Source organism: Limulus polyphemus, unplaced genomic scaffold (genome assembly GCF_000517525.1).
Source record: "Limulus polyphemus unplaced genomic scaffold, Limulus_polyphemus-2.1.2 Scaffold123, whole genome shotgun sequence".
Classification (NCBI taxonomy): Eukaryota; Metazoa; Arthropoda; class Merostomata; order Xiphosura; family Limulidae; genus Limulus; species Limulus polyphemus.
In genome coordinates this window covers 152,364-153,402 of record NW_013665733.1, presented here as the reverse complement: position 1 = coordinate 153,402, position 1,039 = coordinate 152,364, and the positions used below count along the sequence as shown (strand labels likewise).

Below are 1,039 nucleotides of genomic sequence, written 5' to 3'. Positions count from 1 at the left end.
ATGTTGTATTATGATGCCTACTTGTTGATGTGGTTACGACTAACGACCCATTTTGTATTATTATGCCGACTTGATGATGTGGTTACGAGTGAAGTCCATGTTGTATTATTATGCCTACTTGATGATGTGGTTACGACTAACGACCTATTTTGTACTATTATGCCGACTTGATGATGTGGTTACGACTAACGACCTATTTTGTACTATTATGCCGACTTGATGATGTGGTTACGATTAAGGCCCATGTTATATTACGCTACAGAATCTGTAATATAGTAACAATTAAAGTTTATGTTGCATTATGGTGAAAACTTGATAAGAAATAAAGTTTGATTTCTAATATATGACTGATTTTCTAACATCATAGCGATCGTCGTCTGAATTTACATGATAATGATTAAAGGTCTTCTGGAGTGTTATTGTTTACATTTTATTGCGCTTCTGGCTGTTATCCATGCAATGTAACACAGGTACATCTATTTTCTTTCAGGTTTCTCAGATTTAAGTGAAATGTGGTTGGCACCCTACGAGTCCGAGACGTTTCGAGATGACGTCGAGAGTCTGTGGAACCAGCTTCGCCCTCTGTATCAGAAAATCCATGCTTATGTCAGAATGAAATTACGTGACACATATGGAGACAAAATGCCAAAAGATGGGACAATTCCTGCCCATCTCTTGGGTATGTCCGTTACTTGATGTCTGCTTTTGAGCTTAATTATACAAATTTTGCTTTATAAAACTTGTTTTGTAACGAAATTATACCTGCTGCAAGAAACGTCAGGATATAAGACTACTTCAGACCATTTACTAAAGTATGTTCATTATAAAACAAATTTTTAAATTCTGGTTATATAAGAGACCCATTGGTTTTACATGTTATTGTATTCAATGGTTATTTACGACTAACTTTGTAGATCTTACGAGAACTAATTAACGTATATGGAGTAAATGTGTCTCTCTTTTTTTTTTTTCGTGTCTCTTGTTTTAAAAAAAAGTCAAAATAAACACTAGTAATGAAATTGAATATTGAATAATTTTT

The 1,039-nt window shown here is 33.8% G+C and overlaps 1 protein-coding gene across 1 annotated transcript in view; it reads left to right on the top strand.

The window, feature by feature from the left end:
* LOC106472652 (angiotensin-converting enzyme-like) overlaps positions 1-1,039 on the top strand; it is a 149,636-nt gene that overhangs the window by 134,117 nt on the left and 14,480 nt on the right. The window contains exon 31 of the mRNA XM_022402220.1: positions 491-679. Coding sequence (XP_022257928.1) covers positions 491-679 — 189 coding nt within the window. The remainder of the gene's footprint in view (positions 1-490; positions 680-1,039) is intronic.